Source organism: Mus pahari, chromosome 13 (genome assembly GCF_900095145.1).
Source record: "Mus pahari chromosome 13, PAHARI_EIJ_v1.1, whole genome shotgun sequence".
In the NCBI taxonomy this organism is placed as follows: Eukaryota; Metazoa; Chordata; class Mammalia; order Rodentia; family Muridae; genus Mus; species Mus pahari.
In genome coordinates, this window is record NC_034602.1 from 61,529,830 (window position 1) to 61,549,311 (window position 19,482).

At 35.5% G+C, this 19,482-nt stretch overlaps 1 protein-coding gene across 2 annotated transcripts in view; it reads right to left on the reverse strand.

Moving 5' to 3' along the window:
• Positions 1–19,482, reverse strand: part of Gabra2 (gamma-aminobutyric acid type A receptor alpha2 subunit) — a 125,512-nt gene that overhangs the window by 28,729 nt on the left and 77,301 nt on the right. For both annotated transcript variants that reach the window (XM_021210613.2, XM_029545403.1), the window contains exons 6-8: positions 18,757–18,839; positions 13,457–13,600; positions 12,264–12,416 (exon numbers count right to left, since the gene is read on the reverse strand). In XM_021210613.2, coding sequence (XP_021066272.1) covers positions 12,264–12,416; positions 13,457–13,600; positions 18,757–18,839 — 380 coding nt within the window. The remainder of the gene's footprint in view (positions 1–12,263; positions 12,417–13,456; positions 13,601–18,756; positions 18,840–19,482) is intronic.

Consider the following 19,482-nt stretch of genomic DNA (forward strand, 5'->3'; position numbering starts at 1 on the left):
AAGCATAACTTCTTTAGATTGAATAAATGAATAAATACAAAATTTAATGCAGAGGCACCTACTTTGTACATAGAGATGTAGAAATCTGTAACATATCTAATTTTTTTTGTCCCAGAATTCATGGTGTTACTCAGACAAACACACACACAGAGAGAGAAATATATATATATATATATATATATATATATATATATATATATATATATATATAGAGAGAGAGAGAGAGAGAGAGAGAGAGAGAGAGGAAAGAGGGAAAGAGAGAGGAGAAAGGGGAAAGAAGGAGAGGGAAGGAGGCAGGGGTAAAAATACAGGAAGAGACAGAGACAGAGGGATGATAGTTTATGTATAGTTCAATAACCACAGACAGGTGAAGGTACAAGGGAAAATTCAAAAGTGTTGGTCAAAGGAATCAAAAATGAAGCATATTTGTTCTAGTTTTCATTTGCTAATGTGACATCAACACACCTCTAAGGTTATCTTCAGTGCACTAACTGATGCAGCTCCTATAATATATAAGCAAGGAAACTGAAATAAAGTGAGGTTCAGTATCTTACTGAAAATCACAGCATTATCAAGTTGTAAATGTAAGACAAAAATTCAGAGAGCCTGACTTGAAACTCTGCAATTCTTTGCCACAAATTTAAAAAGCTGATTTCTTTCAATAAGTTAGAGATTAATATCATTTCTAGCAGTGCATTTTAATGGTGAAGCCTGTAAGGTCTCTATTATGTTAAGAACATAGAATCGTTGGGACAGTTGTAATTGCTTGGGAAATGGTTATGCTTAGGAAAAAGCTGTGTTTTAAAACTGACTGGGATTTATCAAATCTTCTAACTGCTTCTGGAGAGTGACACAGAGGCTTCATTGCATCAAAATATAAACATCATTTTAAGTTATGTAAGATGATGGCTTTTGCACAACACAGCACTCCACAGCAAACCTTTCCACCTGAAAATGGAACTGATGTCTTCTTGGGTCATTGGCCTTAGTAGTACAAGCATATAAGTCTGGCATTTACACTTTCTGGACAACTATACAGCTCTCCTTCCATCTTCCTTCTTCCAAACTGTACCTCACTGACATTCCCTCTACAATGGTGATTAAAATATGCATCGTATAGTCTTTTAATGGAAAACACAAATAAACCATATAGAGTTAGTTTAATGCAGATTTCTGTAGCGTCTTTTTGATTGTTTACTATGGTCCTTAGGCCCCCTGGATAAATGGTGGATAAGGATGCTGAGAATGCAAAGCAAGGATGTAAGAGTCCCATCTAGTGGTAGACTGAGAAAAACCAAAGAATATTGAAGTATATAAATGGATTCCAAAAAGATTCAATCGTTTATTTTTTCAGCTACTCATTCTTCACTTGGTGTAAGAGTTGGGTCATTAGAAAGAATACTGGGTCAGGGAGGCAGTTTCTTCTCGGTTCTTTCATTGTTTACACAAATCTGAGAAACTTTTCAAATAGATCTGTAATTCTGGATTAATTAAACCCTTGATATTCATGACGGAACTACTCTGTCCTCAGATGTCTCAAAGGACATGATTCAGCTCCCTAATTAGCCATAATTTGATAATGATTTGGATCCTGCATTGCCATCATCACTTAAGACAAAACTCTTGCAAACATAACCTGTCAACTTCTAGTGTACCTTATCAAAAGTATAATTTCCAAATTTTTAACATGGCTCACAGCCAATCTCAGGATTTCTGAAATGAGGGTTGTTCAGAACGGTCTTCATTCAGGTAAAGCTGGATGCAGAAATAGTTAAGAGCAGACGCCCAAGACAGCTGTTTTCCTTTATCTGATACAGTCAAACCTGGTGTAACTACTGCTATATTTCACACTAATATTGTGATTTGTTGAGTTTAAGATAAAGTAATATGGTTGGCACTATGACAATAAGGCAATAAAGAACAGCAGACCAAAGAAAGCCTTTCTCTGTACAAACTCCCCACTGTTATCAAATCCAGTTTCCCTCCATTCTTGTAAATTGCATTGCTGCAAAATGCAGGTTGAACGTTGAAATGTTAATCATTTGGGAGACTTTTTGTAGCTCCCTAAGGTGATTTTGCTGGGAAAATATTTTGTTATTTGTGATAAATAATGTATTAGAAAAATTTTCATCACAAAAATCATCCAATTAGAAACTATTTCTTTGAATTGACATTGAACATAACTAGTAGCTTTTATAATTTTCAGAATAAAACCTAAAAATGCACACTCATACATCTATAAAGTAGGGGAAGAATCAAACTGGAGCAGCTACCATTCTCTACATTATAATTTCCAAGGGTAAGAACTGGAAACAAAAGATATACTTCAAAAACCTAAGTCAAGTTAAGGAGACATCAGTAAGATATGATCATTTAGGAGCCTTAAGCAAGAGATGACCTCCTTCATGACTTACCTGCACAAGAAAGCCTGAACAAACAAAACAAACAAAATTACAATGAAAAAAGTATTAGATACCTGCATTCGTCCTCATATATTCTATAATATTATAAATATTTCATAGATGACTCCCAAGACAGAATATATTGTACAAATGCTTTGAGAACATAGTTAATACAAAAATCAAATTATTCTCAATTTATACTGAGTTTCTAAGTGCTATCACGACACAACTGTGAGTAGGTATATGATCAGAGATGGTTTCATCAGGATAATTTTGCTTCAAAATGTAAACTATAACATTTAGACAGGACAGATAAGAACGTTAAACTTTATTTTACTATTAAGTTCTGGTCCACTAATAGTGAAACTTCAACTACAGTTCAAAGCAGGCAACACTCCTCCAAATTCGTCTGCTGACAGCAAACAATGATGATGAGAATATAGCTCTTAGTGTTGGACTAAAGTTCTAACATACTGAATTGTAACACAATTCCCAAAGGGATCTCTCCTCTCTCTCTCTCTCTCTCTCTCTCTCTCTCTCACACACACACACACACACACACACACACACACACACACACACACACATTGCTGTTTCTGTGTTGACTTGATATTGGATAATAGAAAAGGTGTTATGGAGAGTTTACAGAAGAAATAGGGCCTCATAATAGATCCATGGGTCAGTGTTTTTGTCTGCAAATATGAAAGCAATTTTAACCAAGAAATTGTTTCATAATTGAACAGCTAGTAATTTTAGTATACTCAATTCAGCAATACTGTATAGGGTGTTATATAGTGCTGTTTTTAGGGCTGTTTCTGAGCTACAAATGAGAGTAGCTTAAATGTCTTAAACAATTATGACTACATTTTGTTAAAATTTACAAGGTCTCCTCAAAAATCCCAACATTAGTGCGAAGTGGACCAAGTAAAGAGTAGCATTGCTTTAATTACCTTCTTATACCCTCACTGAAAGATGATAATAATTCATTAATATTGAGAAAACTTAGGCAGGCCAACTATATTCCCAACAAATCATCCCAGCCTGAACTAGAACGGGAAAGACTCTCTGATTTTCCTTGCCATGGCTTATTACTGTATTTTGCTTCACTCACTTTCCTAATTGGCAGTGGGACGGCTGGGATGAAACTGTGGCAGCAGCAGGGAGAAAGGCGGCTGGTGGGCTGGCAGCTTGCATCTGATTAGCATGTGCTGCCTTGTGCCAAAGTCAATTCTGAGATGCCAGGTATGCCTCCTGTTAGCACTCACAGCCGGTGCCTCTTGGAAAACCGAGATTGGGAATAAACTCTGAAATCATCTCTGCCATGTACAGTCTCCCTGTTCATTATTTTCATACCCTGCATCATCCACACATTCTGCTTCCTCTCGCTGCATCTTCTTGTGAATTTCAGTGGTAATTATCATTTTCCTGATAAGATTGCTCCAACTCTTTAGCTGCACAGACTGAAATCTTTACTCATGTAACTGTCTCATTCCCAGCTTCTCTCTCTCTCTCTCTCTCTCTCTCTCTCTCTCTCTCTCTCTCTCTCTCTCTCTCATCTCTTTTTCTCTCTATCTTGCTCTCTTGTTTTCCTTGCTGATTGCTTTGAACTTCTACAGTGCTCTTTCCGATCATTGCCTGCTCTCACCCACAGACTTCTAATTAATATGTCCATGGGTACTAGCCAGGAAAACAAGCCGGGTAAGGTGAAAACTACAGCTTTTGAGTCTGTGGTAAATAAAACGGTAAGTTTACAGTGGAAATGTACTCTTCACCTTGATTCAGTCAAGAGTGATTCATGAAAAAAAAATATGAGTTCCTCTACATTTAGGAAAAATCTTCTTTTCCCCTTGATAAAAATATTAGCACACAAGACCACATCAACAACCAAAGAGCATGCATGGACTGGCCCAGTCCCCTTACACACATATAGCAGATATTTAGCTTGGTCTTCATTTGGGTTCTCTAACAATGGGAGCAGAGTGGGGCTGTCTCTGACTCGTGCTCTGTTTCTTGTGTTTGGATGCCATTCTCCTAGCTGAGCTTCCTTGTCTGGCCTCAGTGGGAGAGGATGTGCTTAGTCCTGATGCAACTTGATGCACCAGGGCAGATTGATGGGGGTTGGGGGGTTCCCCTTCTCCTTAGAAGAGGGGAGAAGTGGGGAAGTGGCATTGATAGGTAGCACGGGGAGGAGAGGGACAAGGGGATGTGATTGGGATGTAAAGTGAATAAATAAATAAATAAGCATATTAGCATACACACGAGTAATCAATACCTATGAATTTACATTGCCTTTACTACCGCCCGTCAGCAGCCTCATAGCCCAGAATCCTTTACAGAATTTGCAGATATACTGATATAAAAAATATATGTTGGTCTTGCATTTGTTACTTCATGCCCCCTTCTAGCATTTCCCTAATGCAGAGAGCATGGGTTTCCATTTTCAATAGAATAAGCCTAGCATATACAGAAATTAAATGGATTTTTCTACCTAGCAATAGTGACATGTGCTCTCTTGATTACTGGTATAATATTCTGTCCACAATGCAATCAGTTCTCAGGAGTACTTTTTTGCTCTATCATTAAGTGATTGAAATACACACCTATGTATATGTATGTACGAAGAAATATATATGCGTGTGTATGTGTGTGTGTATGTGTGTGTGTGTGCTTCCTTGTTTCAACTCCTTGTGATGTGTTTAGTAAACTGCAATAATGTCATTATAAAAAGCTTTCAGCACACTTAGTGTCTTCTTACTAGTTATAATAGAGAGGTATTGTACTTCTACCAGTGTTCTGCGCATGTGTCTGTGTGACTATGACTCAAACAGTCAGTAAAGAAGCCTGGACCCTGGATGACTTCACAGATTACATGCAAATGGGTATATTTTCAACACACAAATCCCATAGTAAAGAAGATATTTTTAGCTTTGCATGGCTTATCTTTTATTAGTGATGACTAAATACTGAATGCACTGATGATATCAGAGATGGAGTATTATGTCAATGGTATTCTTACGCAGGTGAGGGAGACACATTCTAGTGGGTAGATAAGAGGGTTGGCCACACAGGAACATTGGTAGCAGATGTTTTCTGCTTTGCAGCTGAGGGGAGTGAAACTGTGAGATTGCAGCTCGGTCAGCTTTTAGCTTTTTCTCTGTTCTTATTCAAGCTAAAACCAGGGCAAGACAAAGCTCAGTAATATGTAAATAAGATCTAAGACTAAATCATTAGGATGTATGTTGGTTTCTTCCTCTAAAGCAGGCTCCGACGATCCTTTCTTTCTGAGACTTCTTCCACATTCAAGCTATTGGAAAGCATACAGAGACTCGTGATTTGAGGGACCAACTGTTATCTAGGAGGATTGCATCCATTCTGAACACAGGGACTATAGCTAAAAAAATAAGATTCAATGGTGGTGTTTTTAGATGCCATCCATTTCTAAAATCATGCTTCTTAGGGATGTTAAACTGGCCCACGGCTGGTAAGAATGAAGTAAATGAAGGGGCCAGCAATTGAGTTGAATTAAATTTTCCCCCTTGAATTGAATTGCACTACTTGCATTGAAGTGAATTTTGCTACTTGAATTGACTTGAATTGTCCTACCACGCTAAACTTGAATTCACACAGCTCTAATGCACACAAATAAAGACTGCCAAGTATTCAGACATGCTCTTCACAAAACCCATCCCCCGGTGATCAGATGTCAAAGAACTTAAATTCTCGCCCAGATTTGTTGTTGCCAGATCTCCAGAGTTTATGATTCCTCGAAGACTTTGTCTCATGAAGGTGAGTACTGTTACTTTATTTCAAATGGGCTGGCCACCCTTTATACATGTCTTGACATAAAGAAGAAAGCTGTGTCAGAAACCAGATAATAAGCATTGTAGATAACTACACAGCATTTATCCTGTGCTCTAAGCATGGTCAGTCTTCTGTAAAGGCATGCATATGAGGGTGTTGTGTGATGTTATTCTCCTAGGCTCATCTATAAAGACAAAATTATTACGTGTACAGTTTTATGGATGCAATAAACTAAGGTACACAGGAGATACGAACCCTGCCAGGAGTCACTCAGCTAAACAACAGAGAAAAGCTTAAGCAAGATACTCTGTATCTAAAAATTAAGCATTCCTCATCACTTTACAAATTTTGCCAACTATGTGTTTTAGCTTTGACAAAGCATACCAACAAATACTATCATGTGTTATCAACCAAAAATAATATAGCACATGATCTATTAGAAGGAATTCTAATCTCGGCACCTACCCACCCTCAATAACTTGGATTTACAATGTGCCCTGCCTTCAAAGTATGCTTGATGAGCATGGTGGAACAGATCTTGTGGAAATAACCAACCAATGTATGATTGGACTTAAAGCCCTCTCCACAAGATGGAGCCCGTACTCATCACTGCTTGGGTGACTAAGAACCAGAAACCAGATAGACCACAGACCTAGGATAAAACCAAGTACTATTGGTTAGAAAAAAACAACAACAACAACAACAACAACAGTAAACATAGCTCCAAATGATATTCTACTATGCTCCTAGATCAGTGCTTCATTCAGCCATCATCAAAGGAGCTTCGTGCAGCAGATATTAACAAATAAAAAGATCCACAGCAAGACACACAAGAGAGAGTTCTTGGAACACACAGCTATAAATATTATGTCTCTATCAAATCCCTCCCTTCAGAGCAGAGGAAAATTCACAGAAGTAGAGATGGAAGGGGTGTAGGAGACAAGGAGTGGAAGAAACCAAGAGAACAAGGTCATCCAAATAATCTGAGCAAAGCTCATATGAACTCACACAGACTGAACTAATTAGTGTAGGACCTACATGTGTCTACACCAGGTCTTCTGCATATATATTATTGATTTCAGTGTAGGATTTTTTTTATAGGACTCCTGACTGTTTGAATGAGTGGATCTCTGATTCTAGTGCCTTCTCTTGACCTCTTTTCTTTTTGTTGGTTTGTCTTGTCCAATTCCCAGGAGACTGCTTTGTTTTATCTTAATTTATTTTGTTTAAAATGTTTTTTTTAAAGAAGAGATTGAATAAACATGCCCAAATTTAAAATATTTAGAGAGGGTCTAAACTCTAGGAATGTGGTTTGTGTTAACTGTTGCTCATCATTCAGACAAGTTACACCATGCAGGCTAACAGTAACCCATGAAAGAAGGGTGAGGTAAACAGTACAGAGTTTTAAAATTCAGTGCAGTACATACATATATACATATGTGTGTGTGTGTGCTCCTTTACTATTGCTTTTTAATTTTATAATTCACATTTAGCACCATTTTAAACATTTGTATGCTTTTATAGTCACTTTACACAGTATATTATTATATTGGCAGCTTTAACACTAACATCTTTTGCTGATTTGGAGTTAAATATGTATTGATATATTCATTACATCTCTATTTAAATGGGCATTTTTGTACAAGCTTCTTATAAAACAAGTTCATGTTTTATGCTATGAAAACCTTGTATAGATATTAGTAAATTATCATTTTCCTTATAATCTCTACTGTACAAATAAAGTACAATGTATTTTAGACAACTTATCACACATTTATATAAAATCTCTACAGTGTATCACTTATATCTCTGAGTTCTCATTTTCATTACTGTATTGTGATTTCCAATATTCTTCATTATTCTTTCTTTGAAAGTTACACAGACTAACTTTTAAAGTCATTACATGACTATTTCCATTATTTCTGGCAACATCTTTTTTTTTAATTTTACTTCAGTGATTTTAAAATTGGGAAATGCATATCTGAGAAAAAATCTCCACATCTCAATTTTGAGAAGTAGCTGGTATTGAAATTCAGTGTTGGATTTGTTCTGTCATGAAAATGGTTGATGGTAAAGCTATAAATGCTTGACTAAATTCACCATTGGGTCCATTTGGAATGGAAATTTTCTCTGCTTGAAGTGTCCAGTTACTTCCGAGCTTCTTTCCTTATTTTTAATGTTCTGAAATTGTTTTCTCAGTTTTTTTCCTTCCCTGGACATCCATGCTATCCACATTATGTAACTTGTTGATGGACCGTGTCATGTTTTCTTATGCTCTGTTTACATTCTGTAAAGTTGAGAGGAAAGTCTAAATTGATTTTAGGTTCCTGGTATTTTTTTCCCTTTGTCTGCTGGTTTGCCAGTTGGACAGATATTTAAAAGGAATGAGCTTTTGATTCTGGTGACTTGTTAATGCTTTTATTTTATTTATTTATTTTTTTATTTCTTCTGTATTCTTATTTACTTCATTCTAGAGGCATTTTGTTCAGCTTTTCCTTTCTGATCTTACATGGAGATGCATATAATTTAGTTATTTGAGTCTTTTTCTTTGTTAATATAGATATTAAGTACTATGAATTTTCTTCTGAGCATTACCTTTCCTGACTTCTGTAAGGATAATTAAGCCTCACTGTGCTGTCTTTGCATGCTCTCTTATCCGTGCACTGTCTTATTTCTTAAGTGACTTACTGTTCGGATAGCTGGTCCTTTGAGTATTTGTTTCATTCCCACATATTTCCAATTTTGTTGCTATTTATTAATTACCATGTCATTGGTATACTTGGAAGAAGGTACTTGGAATGATTCCATTCACTTCATACATATTGAAAAGTGATTTGTAAACCCAAATTTCACATCTCCTGTATAATATTCATGTATACTTGACAAAAGTTCATAACTTTTGGTAGGATAGAGTTTCCTTTAACATTTCTTTATCTTCCCAGTGTGCATTTTATCATTATCCATTTTGAGTATTTCCTACCAGTTTCTGAATCTTTGCCCATTTCTTTGCTCATGTTGTTTCCATTTCTGAAACATTCTCTTAAATATTTTTAACACACCCTCACTTTATAAATAAATGTCTTTTTTTATCATTTTATTCATGAATAGATAATGTGGTTTGTTTCACTCTTTTGCACTCAGAATGTCTACTGATGCTTAGAAGAGAATATATTCTTGCTCTGATTATGTGTAAATCTGCAGTGAGTCGAGGAACTTTTCATTGTTGTAAATTATGTTAATTCATCCCATTTATTTGGTATGTATTCATCATGATCCTGTAGAACATGTTTTACAAGCACTATGTCAGTAACAATGTGCACCTACTTTCCAAATGATGAGTGAGACATGCTCAAAACTAAGCATAAGTGTAGTGAGAAATGATTGGTGTCATGATTTCATATATATATATATATATATATATATATATATATATATATTATAGATATGCATACACACACACACATTACACCAAAAGAGTAAGGAAAAAGTCTGCTATTTTTGAATTCCGTAGTTCACTAGCGCATGACACTATCAGAGCACTGCTAGACTACATATAACATAATTTTTCACATACTTTGAAAAAATACTGAACAAAGTCTGTGTTTGGGAAATAAGCAACTTATAAATCAATTTGCATAAACCATGCAAATGGTTTGTAATAACATAGAATTAGTAATAGCATATAGTATTATTACAAAGAAAAGTTGGCTGACATTAAATAAACATGTGAATAATTTTAAACCACAATTGATTCTGTGAATAAATCTTGATTTAAATTTTATCCCCAAAAGCTTTCTACACATATACATATACATTGAAAAATAAAAATTGTTTCCCTGTTTTCTTTTCACTTATCTTTTCTTTCTTTAAGATTTAATTTTTTCATACAATATATTTTGATCACAGCCTTTATGCTCTCCTAACTCTTCCCAGGTCTTTCTTACCTCACCTTCCTACCCATCCAATTCCACGTATCCTCACTACCTCCTCCCTTTCTCCCAAGCCTGTATCTGTCAAAAAAGAAAGAAAGAAAGAAAGAAAGAAAGAAAGAAAGAAAGAAAGAAAGAAAGAAAGATCACAAAAAGTAAGTAAGTAAAGGATGAATTTAAAAACAATTTTAAAAAAATCAGAAAGAAGAGAAGGAAGGGAGGAGATAGGGAGGGCAGTAGAGGGGAGAGAAAGGGAAGGAAGGAAAGGAGAGAGACAGAAACAGAGATGGTCAGAGAGACAGACAGAGACAGACACAGAGTCAGAGAATAAGTCAGTAAGACAAAAAGTACTATATCAACCACATTCCAGGGAAAGACCAATTCCTAGTCGTGTAACACATAATGGTAGTCGAGCCTATTCTTATATCTATAACTAACAATATTTTATAATACAAATGAATTCTGTCAAGAGAATGGAACTTACATTATATGTCCCCAACACACATAACAATGAGAAAGGAGTTAAGATAAAAGCTAAGAGAGAATAGCCATGATAGTTCTATGTACATACTCTAATAGCGATATTCATTGGAAGATAGATAGATAGATAGATAGATAGATAGATAGATAGATAGATAGATAGTATATAGTTTTACATGTGTCAATAATGCTCAACAAAGTAGTTATCAAAATAAAATAAATGCCATATATTAAAAGGTAACATTTTTATGAGGATTTTAACCAACATCTTGACACCAGAACGATGCACTAGATTGCCTTTTCTGTAACTGAAGTTTAATTCTATTAAGGTGAACTGAAATCTCCTCACGGGGGTCTTGAACAGTATCTCTATGTGTATCTCCACTGTACATCTTGAAACAGTTATCAGCAAACACCCTGCGTATGCCCCTTCATTCCTCAAAGGTATTGAACATTCCATTATCCTTGTCTGTGGTTTTGCTCAACCAAAGACATACCTGCTCTAGATAATCCTACTTATTTTAAGTCATATCTCAAATATTAAACCACCATTATATTCATAGACTTCAATTTAAGAGAATAAACTCCTGGGTTTCTATACCAATGTAGATGTGGCTATGCAATAAAGCCTTCACACCATAGTGTGATTATTCTCTAGCTGTTCTGCTTCCATCTATTAACAAAACCACCTGAATGTAGGAGCTATATTGTTTATGTGTGTGTGTGTGTGTGTGTGTGTGTGTGTGTGTGTGTGTGTGTGTGTGTTCCAGTTCCTGGTCCACTACAGAAAGTACGTTCTCAACAACACTTTCATAAATGAATGAGGGTGTCACTCATACAAAGGCACAACGATAATCTGTTATGAAATGTGCTCAGCCTTTTCTATGTTAGAAAAATGTCATCAAATTCTCCTGCATTGTTTTAAGGACTTGAATTTAAGTGGGATTGGTGATGTGCACTTGTAATCTTAACCCAAAGAGACAGAAGCCAGGCTCAGTTACAGAGTAGACTAATGTTGCAAATGAGAGGAGTGGTGGTGATATAAAGTATACTATTTAAATAGATTTCTTTCTACATCTCTTACATTTCCTCATTTCAAAATAAAACCAAAATAACTATAGAAAGCCTAAAAACATGATATTCTCCAGTTTAAATTTTAAAAAGTCCATTATCTGTGTTTAATTAAGGAAATTAAATGCCCCAATGGAAGTAAAGAAAGTCTAGCTCAACATTTTCCTTGTTCTCTACCTGGTAGAACTGATATTACCTTTCTTCATTAAAAGGGAAAGTAGAAAAAAAAAAACTTTAAAACTAATATTCTACTCCCCTGAATTAAAATCAACAAACAAGCAAACAAAACCCGAAAACATTCCTTCTCTGTTAACATAGAGATGGGTGTTAAGTGTAGTGTGATTAAACAGAAAATAATAAAAAGAACAAACAAAAAAACCACAACTAAATATAGTTCTAGAGCATTTGTGTAGTCTATGCTCTTAACGTGTGGCACTGATTGTAGTTGACCATTTTGTGATTCTCTTTTATTATCCAAAACCTAGAACCAGCCTTTCCTGCACGAAGTATGGAGGTGACAAGCATCAAGAGAGAGAGAAACTTTGAAACAAAATGTGCTATTCTGCATGCGCTCACTCACCAAACACCGTTCTCGCTGGCACCGATTCTCTGTTCAGCCAGAATGACACTTGGGAGAGAATGACAGTCATGATGCAAGGCAGATAGGTCTGAATCACAAAATACCCAATTTTTCTTTTCAAGTGGAAATGAGCTGTCATTACAGTATATTCACCTGGAAGGAAAATTTAAGAAGCTTAAGGAACTGTAATTGTCAACATTCAGAACAATTTGGAAATGGAAGGGATTACAAGAAGAATTCCTGATTTAAAAAAAAGAAGAAGAAGAAAGGAATCATCACATACATTTTATGAAAACTAGAACTACCTCGTTAGGACAAGAGTTTTTAAAAGAAGAATTACACAGTATCAACCACCTCCCATCCACTCCTATGCCCCCATGATGTGGTGTGCAGTTTTCTCTTTAGCTCATGCCCACTCCCCAGCATGGTTCTAAAGACTCCACTAATGGATTATCTTATTGGCTTAGGTCCCTCATGCTGTGACACTAATTAAGTGAACTCCATCCTCCTGGGTCTGCAAAGCACTGGGACCTGGTCTCACAATAGATGCAGTCCTTTCAGCCCAGATTTTCACTTTTAACTCTCACTTTCCGATTCTGACTTTCTCTCTACTTAGCACATGCTGCAATTTGCTTCAGTCAGTTTTGTCTACTTCTTATACCTACTGTCTCGTTTTATTTTTCTTCTCCCTCGATTTTAATTATTGCCAGATGTGAGATAACCAGTCTGTACAGGTGCCCTTTTCTTTACTGAGGACAGCCTCAGAGAGGTTTCCATGCAGGCCACTGGCAATTTCTCAGAAATCAATAGTTGAATAAACATAAATTATCCACAATAGGAAAAAAGCGAATGAGAAAAGTTGGGAAAATGTTATTCCTCCTTTGAAGATAAATGCTAAATTCACTGAAAGGAGAAGACAAATATTTTTGAGTGTACAGTACATTTTAAGGCATGGCTTTTCAAACTTGTACACACATATGGATCTCTTTGGAATCTTGTTAAAATGCAGATCTGTTTCAATTAAGGAGTGGTTTAAGATTATGAATGTCTGAAAAAGCTCCCAAGAAATATGTGTCATTAATCTATAGATCCCAAGGGTAAAATGTTTTCAAGCATCTTACTTTTAATGATTTTATCCTACTAATTTTTGGGAGGGGTGGGGGCATTAAATTTATTTTTAAAATGTTACTAACCTGTACTGGATTTAATTGTCTCTTTCCCAATAGACTGTCCCAGCAAATCATACTGATTTAACCTGGAGCCATCAGGAGCAACCTGGACGGAGTCAGAAGCATTGTAAGTCCAAATATATGTGACTTCCGAGGTTGTGTAAGCGTCTGTCATAAACAAGGAACAAACGTTAGAATAACTTGAATGAGAAGCACTAACACAACAGTCCATCTACAATAGAAGATTCCATATAATCACCATTTTCTCACAAATTAGCATTAGTGATCTCAGATTTAGAGGAAAGGAAGTTCTTCGAATCTACAGCTTTACAAGTAAATTGATGAAGAAGATCAGGAAGCCAATCATGAGCATGAAAATACTTTCATTGGTACCACTTTGAGAATTGACGAGTAAATTTCACTTTCTAAATGGTAAAGACACTGTTTCCTAAGATGGTTAAAACATTCCCTAGGGCCCAAAGTAGCAGACAAAGACATTATGAAAATAAGCAATGAAGTTGGTTACACAGTTTATTTTGAAATAGTGAGCACCCATGAAGTAAAAATTATGATTCAAACATACATTGCACTTTGAACATTGAACTTATTTAGTTAAGAGATAATGACTTTAGTAATCATGAACAAAGGCATTTAATTAGGACAATGAGAAATAATTATAGACATTACGAATAAATCAGAATATTATACAGTACCATCACACTATAAATGTGTTTTTAAACGTATCCAATCATAAACTAACAAATGAACACCAAGGTACTTGTATAGCATCCCAGTTAAGATGAGTAATAACAAAAACAAGAAAGGTAACATCATTGTATTTGACCAAGCATATCAGAAGTGAGCCACCTTTGGAGTTGATCAGTGGTCACACATCTGGCACTAGCTATTCTCTATGATGATATATCCTTTGCCCTTTTGGGTACTGTTTTGGACCATCTAAGGCTCCCTGTCCCAATGCAGGGAGTCTCTTCACAACTGCAAATAAAGATGGGGATCACTGCTGCTCTACTGTGAACCTCTGGAGAACTTATTTCTAATTTTGTTTACATGTATGCTTAGGAAACAAAATTTAGCAAGATAGTGAGGTGACATCAACTAGGGGAGAAAACTAGACCAGTTTTTTGTTTGTTTTTTTTTTTTTCTAGCAATATCTCTTCCTTCAATTCCCCATGACACATGAAATTAGTTTCTTTGTTCTGTATAAATTGTTGCACAAAATAATGTGGCCCTCTTACTGAAATTAAACTAAGGTCTATTACAAAACTGATTTTCTTTCAAGTATCAGGTGCAACACATTGAGTGATATGTATGCTTGTCATTATCTATATGATCTTTTCATGACATTAAATGTTACATTTATTTCTGAATGTTTTTACTAAAACTATTATCAGTGAAATATTCCTTATACTTATATATGGATTTATGCATCCTCAAATTATGTTATGTAAAACAATTTTTAAGTTGGGATTCTAAAAATAGGTGAAGATATGAATACATATTTATAAGTGTGGTTGTAATACTTCCATAGAAAAATATTTATTTATTTGCACATGTAAATTTTAGGTTTTCTAGAGTCTAAATTGCCAACTAGCTAATTTCAATTAGACAATCACTCATGCTGTCACTGAAAACATTAATTAATAAGTTAGCAATGTAGTTAACTAAGCAATCATTGTAGATCATCAAGTGATTTGCTTTGTTTCTCTCATGAGGAAACATCATGGACCTTCTCCACAACACATTTGTAATGCTGCACAATTTGAAAGACCAAACAACCATTATTTGCGTCTTCTTGATTCCCTTAGGTGTAAACATCATGGTCCTTTTTTACAACAGTGTTCCCAATGCTGTGCAATTTGAAAGAGCAAACAACCATGGATTGAATCTTCTTATTACTATTCACACATAACTAAGAGAAATGAAAGTTTATAAAGATGATGACATTCTTATCAAAAACTATGAGATACAGATGGGGAAAGGATATTTGATTCATTTTTGTAACTATCAGCAATTTTTCCTGTTAAACTAATAACTAAACTGTGTATATTACAGTAAATCTGTATATATCTGACAATCCATGAACACATTATAGAAAAATAAAGCCAAATGAAACATTAAAAATATAAAGAAAATGAATGGTTCTCTGTCTATTTATAAAAGCATTTACTGCATTTCATTATTTAAGAGTCTATGTACTATTGCACATGCCAGAAAGATTCTTCTGAAGGGAACCTGATATAGCAGTCTTTTGTGAGGCTATGCCAATACCTGACAAACACAGAAGTGGATGCACACAGTCAGCTGTTGGATAGAACACAGGGCCCCCAATGGAGGAGCTAGAGAAAGTACCCAAGGAGCTGAAGGTGTCTGCAACCCTATAGGNGGAACAACAATATGAACTAACCAGCACTCCCAGAGCTCTAGCTGCATATGTAGCAGAAGATGGTCTACTCAGTCATCATTGGGAAGAGAGGCCCCTTGGTCTTGCAAACTTTATATGACCCATAGAGGGGAACGCCAGGGCCAAGAAGTGGGAGTGAGTGGGCAGGGGAGCAGGGTGGGGTGGGAGGGTATAGCGGAAATTCGGGATAACATTTGAAATGTAAATGAAGAAAATATCTAATAAAATAATTAAAATAAATAAATAAATAAATAAATAAATAAATAAATAAATAAATAAAGAGTCTATGTGATCTGGCCTATATATTGTTTAGTATCATGAGAGGACAAGGAATAGAATGAAATGCAATGTTGCTCAGAGTCATTTCTTTGTGCACAGACCCAACAGTGAACCAGAAGTGGTCACTATGTTTATCAATAAAGTATAAATAAAGAAGACAGGGTAGACACAGGGCCCAGCACTTAAGAGCAGGTACTCCCTCTTGCAGCACACCAGTGTCTGGTTCTCAGCACCCAAACTGGGTGGGCTCACAGATTCCTGAAACTCTACCTTCAGGTGATCTGATGCCCTCTTGGCTTCTGGGAACGTCTGCACACACATGTGCATTCACCCTAGGCTCCACCCCAACCCACAAAAAATAAAGAATTTTCTTTCAAAAAGGTCAGAAAGCAGTTTGTTTTACAAATTGTTTTATAATTCCCACTTTGAAAGCAGCATTTCATAGAGTGCTTTTACTTAATTTAGTTAAGCAATCTATGTTTGAATGCTAGTCTGGTTTATGCACATGTATATTCAGACTTAATACTCAGTAATCAGTAAATATATTCTTAAATCATTCTAGATCTATTAACTTTTATCTGAAAATGTGAGTTTTCCATTTCTTTGGGGCTAATGCATAGAATCCCACTATGCTAACATGCAGGAATTTTCAAGTCAATCTGAAATATTAAAATATATATATAAAGATGGGAGTAAAAGAAGAATGGATTTTAAATTGCTCAAATGCAGGGAAGAGGATTAATGTATTTGAGGAGAATGATAAAGTTCCAGAAATTCAATTCTTTTTAGGGTGATGGTACTTATAAAAGAGAATAAGAAATAACTGCAAGATAATGTCATGGTTGCTTCTGCCAAAATTTTTCTGCGCTAGCACATTAAGGTTGTTGTCTCATTTCACAGCACTGTCCACACTGCTAACACAGATGCTGTGATCCTTGCTATACACAAAGATAAACAACAGAATGAGTAAACTGATTGTGCCACATGTCAGAATATGAATGTGAAGGAAGAGAAATAAAATAAGTAGTAATTACACAGAGAAAGAATGAGGCGCAGAGACTTTGTGTGTTAACCGTATGCATGCCTTTACAGAGAAAACTGTAATAATCTTGGGCATCCGAAATCCCATTACTTTGTAGCTACACTCTGTGTGAAGCTTTTAATTTGAGATCAAACACTTCCAAGCAAATTCACTTCACTTTCAGTATCAAGGCATCTTGCCATTGACATCTGATGTCATAGTAACAATACCTCATCTACTGAAAACACTTGTCCTTCCCATATCATTACTGCATCTTGCATAAATTCCTTTTGGTGCCAAAGCTTTTCAAGTTTCCCTTTAATGTCACTTATGCAATGCAAATGAGGTTCTCTGCTGCATCTGTTCTGGTTTTCTCAACACTGTGTTTACGTTGTATAACATGATTGACTATCTTAAATAATATTGGAAGAAATGCCAGTTTTAAAGGGATGGTTCCCATGACAATAAAGAAAGGCTTGTGGTTAAGCCCAGAGGAGGCTCTCAAAGAAAATTGAGAACTGACACCTGCTACAAGGACACACAAAGCAAACAAGCCGGAACCTCTCAACAAAACTGTCATCCTTAAAACATCAGAGGAATCTGCAGCATTCTGCCAGTGACCATTCTCTCTTTGTTTGTAGTTTGTGAGAAGATGCACTCTTCTTCAGTCAGCCTTACATCTAATCAGGTTACAAGTGGGCACTTCTATTTAACAAGAAAAAGAAGAGCCTGAAGGTGCTCAGAATGCACAAAAATTGTATGTCAGAAGAGCACAGTTTCCAAAAAGGTCAGAGATGAAGGCGTGTTCAGACAGAAGGAGGCTGCCTAGCTGCAATGATGAATTAATCCTGAGCCCGCCTGGGGTGTCCTGTGGGCCTGAAAGAATGATCTGACTTTGCCCTTTCTGTTACTCCATGGCGTGAATTCTTCTACTTGACATATCAGATACAATCCAGTGACCTAGAGAATGGCCAATGGCACAGAAATATTTTGAAATGTTCTAGGTACACCGAAGACACTGGCATGTAAGCATCACAATGTTGTCATCCTCATTAAATGTATTCTAAGGAGAAAAAAAAAAAAAAAGAACTTCGTCCATCAGGTCAGTGGTAGACAGATAACATTATAGGTTTCATGGCTTTTTTTCTGACCTTTGTAACAGATCAATAGGAATTTGTAATGTATAATTCACTCTAAACTGAATAATAACTTATTTTATATTTTAACATAATCGCATGAAGAGAAAATATGAATAAATTATGGTAGTAACTCTACAACAGCCCCTGACTTAGTTGTATGCACAAACTAAAACATAGAATTCTTTATTAGTAATAAAATTAAATTGCGAGTTAAACTATTAGAAAATATAAAAGAATTAAAGTATTTTAATGAGCCTTAGGAGATTCCAATTAGTTCCTACAGGACAATCGTCATAGCATTAGTTCCCATAGGACAACCACCATAGCTTATGCTTCTGCAGCCTGTTAGTCTGTTATGAAGCCTTGCATAATATGAGAAAAGCTAAACTGCATGATCCAACAGAGATGCTGTCTACTGGTGATGTTATCGATTCGAAAGATGTATGTTTGCTCTTATACTTACAGCTTCCAAATTTCAGTGGGCATGAGTGAGCGTCCATCGGAAAATCCTCCAAGTGCATTGGACATTCGGCTTGGACTGTAAGCCTAGAAGCCAAAATTCCACTCTTGGTTTAAGTGGATTTGCTAGTCAAGATATATTACTTGATACAGTTTTTAACAGAATTAGAGATTTTTATTAGGCTTGAAAAGGTTTAAACAGAATAAAAGTAAATTATATATGTATTTGAAAAATGTTTACCATTAACAACACTATAAATATTTAATAGCTGATGATACTTAAAGCTCTATTATAGAAAGGGCATCTTTTTTATTGTGATTTCATCAACTACAGAGAGAAGTTGATATAATACTTTCATATTTGCTTCCTTAAAGATATGCCAGTTTTAATATCCAGTATTAATATAGGTAGATATGTGTTTAGAAATGGACACAAATATAGACAGATTTATGTATCTACTAAAAAATAACATTGTTCTCACATATTGCTTGCTAAATTTTAGATATAAATCCATGACAATCAAAAATATATTTTCTTTATCTGAATATAATAAAGTGTAATCATTGAAAATCTGTTATAAAGAAGACTTCAAATTACTTCCGTTTCACAGAAAAACAGGGTAAATAAACATGAAGTAAATTGAACTCCAAGAAAAATCTTTACTAATTGAGCTGAGAAAAATGTGCTTATCAGCCAGAAGCCTCTGTAATCGTTCTTAACAGTATATAA